Source organism: Eurypyga helias, unplaced genomic scaffold (genome assembly GCF_000690775.1).
Source record: "Eurypyga helias isolate BGI_N326 unplaced genomic scaffold, ASM69077v1 scaffold17224, whole genome shotgun sequence".
NCBI lineage: Eukaryota > Metazoa > Chordata > Aves > Eurypygiformes > Eurypygidae > Eurypyga > Eurypyga helias.
In genome coordinates, this window is record NW_010244621.1 from 64951 (window position 1) to 68875 (window position 3925).

Sequence of the window (3925 nt, forward strand, 5' to 3'; positions counted from 1 at the left end):
GGGGTGGGGGTGTGTGTTAACAAGTCACATAGTACAAATGAAGCCCTAGAAGAAGAGACTTCCTGCAAAACAGCCTGAATTAGCAACACACCAGAATATCCCATTATAATGCTCCAGTGCACCCAGCTCCAAAGCCCGGTTTGATTGCAGGCACCCAAGCTAGGAGCACTGTCACCATACACCCTCTATAATTACTCAAATTAAGACCAAAACCATTCCCTGTTCAGGTACATGCTGGAGAAGCTCATAACTCCAGTACTTCAGTCAATTTAATAAATACAGATATTCCTGAAAGTCTGTCCAGGAATACATTCTTATTCCTGGTGGGACTCCCTCAGACAAAAACCAAATGGGGACTCTGGTGTTCCTTGTAGCTCGTATGATTTTGAAAATAAAAATCTATTCATCTCGGAAACACAATATAATCTACAATTATGCTTGAATTTTCAAATTTTAACAAGGAAGGTTAATATTAATGAACTCATGTTTATGGGGAAACAGCAGTTTCATTTAAAGCACTAAAAATCAATTCACTAAAAACTGAACTACGACCAGAGCTTGATTTCTAAAAGGTACTAGTTTGTTGGCATTGATGTATCTGATTGGTTTTGCTTTCATTTGGGGGTTTTATTTTGTTTTGCTTTGAACCAAGAACACTAAAACGTACTATGGAAGAAACTATTAGGGTCCAAAGCTTTGTACTTCTAAAAAATTTACAGGCGTAACATATATATTGATATGTGGAAGACAAAATAACACTAATTTTGTACTCGGTATACGTGAAAGAATCCATGAAATATTCAAAACATGGTTTAGAGTAAATATGCAACATAGAAGCAGCCCAATCAAAATTTAAGAGAAGTAATGTGTGAGAAGCTCAAGATATACCACGCATAGTTCACTGACTGTATTCTTAATCAAATTTGTATTTCTATCACTCACCTATGTTATCTGTACAATTATAAATGAAGAAAAACAACTTTCTACGTTGTTTGTGTGACATTTTAAACTTAACTATTTATTTTAAAAAAAAGGGAATAAACATGATTTGCAGTATCTTCATAACTCAAAGTTTTAAATAAATAAGAAAAAGAAACACCCCCATCAACACTGTAATATGTCTCAGTCGAGAACACAAATACACCACCATAATTAACAATAAAATAAAGAAGATCATACCACAAAAGCAGCAAGACTTCTTGGGGGAGAATCCCAATCAAAGCAACTGCTAATGTAGTCGGAGACATTTACGAATGCTGTGACAAAACGCTTCAACCGGACAATGTTCCTTAACACTATCTGTTAGAAAGATGAAAGAATAAAAATGTTTCAAAACGCCTAAAGCTTCAGAAGAGGCTCATGCTTACAGTATTGCCATTTTTAATTTGGGTGAAGACTGTGAAAATAATATGTTAAGTCTCTAGCTAACGAACTGAGAAAGGTACTTTGAGGGAGTTGGAGGAGAGAGAAGTTGTTAGTTGGATCAATTGATAGGTGTTGAATTTAATTATAAATGGTACACAAATTGTTGTTCAATTTTAAAAAGACACTTGAAGAATTTCACAAATTATTTTGTTATAAATATTTCAGAGTTTTATTATGTAGGCAAGACTTTTCCCATTCTCAGGTACTTAACAAATTTTGGCCTTTCTCAATAAAAAGATGCTGCAGGAGATTAACCTGAGAACATGCAAAATTACTTCCTTAATCTAATTAGGATCACCTGCACCCTTTACATCCAATTCTTGCTTCATTTGTAACAAATATGTCTTCTGTGATGCATTTTGACCACATAGTTGTAAGTAATTATCAAAGTTATTTTGACCACATGAATTCAATCGATACAGAGATAAGACATAACAGCACTGAGTTTTGATCAGAATACCTTTAAATCCTCTAAAAAGGGCAATACACTTGACCAAAAAAAAGTAAACAAAGCTGTGACTTATTTAATTTGTGCACTGAGTAGCACAGAAAATGCTACATAGGTAACAACACCACCGTTCACTCTTGGAAAATGTGGATTTTTTTAAAATGCAACCACATCAGTCATACATAAAGATTCCTTCTTTTTCCTGCCCTAAGTGGTATTGTGGTGGGGTATACCATGCAAGCTAATCTATTAAAAAACAACCCAAAGCGGGTATTTAAAGTTTACTCCTCCTGGCATCTGCAACAATCACAATGCTATTTTGCGCTAGGAAAGTGGGGGAGAAGAATGAATCTTGAATAAAAGGCCTTGCTGCTTCTTTGTTGGAATAGTGCAAAATGCAGGTTTAGCAACTGCATTACTCACAACAGTAAAGGGAGAAATATTTTAATGCAATACCATCATACTACTGATATAAAATTCACCCAGCAGATCATTTAAATTATGCTCAAGTCTATACGCTTTCGGAAAAATAAACCACAAAAAAATTAGTTTTGAGACCTTTGCCTTTTCACCACAAACAACAGAAGTCTTGTTTCCAGAGTCCAACCAAAATCCCACTTCTCTCCATATAAAATACATAATTTCTGGAACATGAAAAACTGAATTAAAAAATGGTTCAAGTGGAGACAAAGATGTGTGTTTAAATACTTTTAACCAAAACATTAAACTGTGTGTAGCAACAATATGCAGAGAAAAAAGGGTCCAGACATTTCCTACCCACAGGACTCTCCAAAGTAACACAGAGGTTTAGTCTGCTTTCAGCTTTGATTCAAACCTTACTTAACCAACTTATTTAAAATCTGTCTAAAAGAATGCTGAAAGGTTCTCTACCCTGCAAGAAACGGAGATCTTTTGGGTCAAGGTTAACAGCAAAAATTTATGCAAGACTTAGTTTACATGCACCTGTGCTATAATCTGATACGTGTGGAACCTGATGGTTTCAACTGTGTCCTTATTCACGTATTTCATGGAAATTAAGCTTCAATTTATAGAGGAGACACAATAAACCCATGTATTTTGTTTCTGCCTTTTTCAACCATTCTTTTGTAAACAGGTAATGAAAATGTTACTCTTTACCCTCCGCACTATGATACCAGATATTTGGATGTGCACACTTGATATTAAGGCTTTCGGAAAGGATTAGTGTTTCCTTAATCTTTACCTGTTTAGACAGTCTGTCTTCCTCTTCGATGTACTTCTCTTCTTTGGGCTTTAAGGTTTGTATGCTGGCTTTCACCTACGCATTAAAATGTGTGTCAATATTTCAAGCTTACTCACTCCTTACTAATAACACATGCTTCAATTTGCAAAAATTACGAAGTTTCAAAGTCATGGCTGCCAAGCCCGCGACACATAAACGTACACAGAGGCATGAGTTGCTGCTCCTTACATTAGCGGCGAGAGCAGCAGCAGCAGCAACAAAAAGAGTGGGTGTGCCAGGCAGTGGCAGAAGAGTATTCTGTAGTATACATCAAGGTTTAGAGAAAATGAGGAATGACAGAAATTCTCTACAAATCAGGAACAAAAGCTTTCATGAAACTGAACTCTTTAGCAGTACAAAAAAGCCAAAGTTAAGACTTACAGCATTAAAAATCACATCTATTTCAAGATAGATGACCCCCTTTGTTGGCCCTGTCAGCTCCTTGTTTTTCAAGACGTAGGCTTTCTGTTCACCATTTTGAATCTGCAGGAAAAGGACATGACAGCCGTCTGTCTCACGGTCTCCGCTGAATACACCCCCCCGGTGACCCCTGACCCCCAGCTGCTGAAACTGACAGAGAACCCAAAACAACTGTGGCAAGTCTGACAAGTACCTGTTCATTACCAGGACCGAGTCTGTCAGGAAAAATTAACTATCATGGGATTCAACATGGCCGTGAATTGAGTATGTTAAAATTTTAGTGTTCTTATTACAGACCTTGGTTGAGAAATGACAGACACAGAGCTGCAAATCTTTTTTTTTTTTTTTCTTCTTTTCTTCCTTCCTTCCTC

General features: G+C 36.4%; 1 protein-coding gene across 1 annotated transcript in view; it reads right to left on the reverse strand.

Annotated features, from left to right (window-relative positions):
- MCTP1 (multiple C2 domains, transmembrane 1) overlaps positions 1-3925 on the reverse strand; it is a gene marked incomplete at both ends in the record, with an annotated part of 110065 nt that overhangs the window by 53255 nt on the left and 52885 nt on the right. The window contains 3 exons of the mRNA XM_010149822.1: positions 1180-1299; positions 3096-3170; positions 3516-3617. Coding sequence (XP_010148124.1) covers positions 1180-1299; positions 3096-3170; positions 3516-3617 — 297 coding nt within the window. The remainder of the gene's footprint in view (positions 1-1179; positions 1300-3095; positions 3171-3515; positions 3618-3925) is intronic.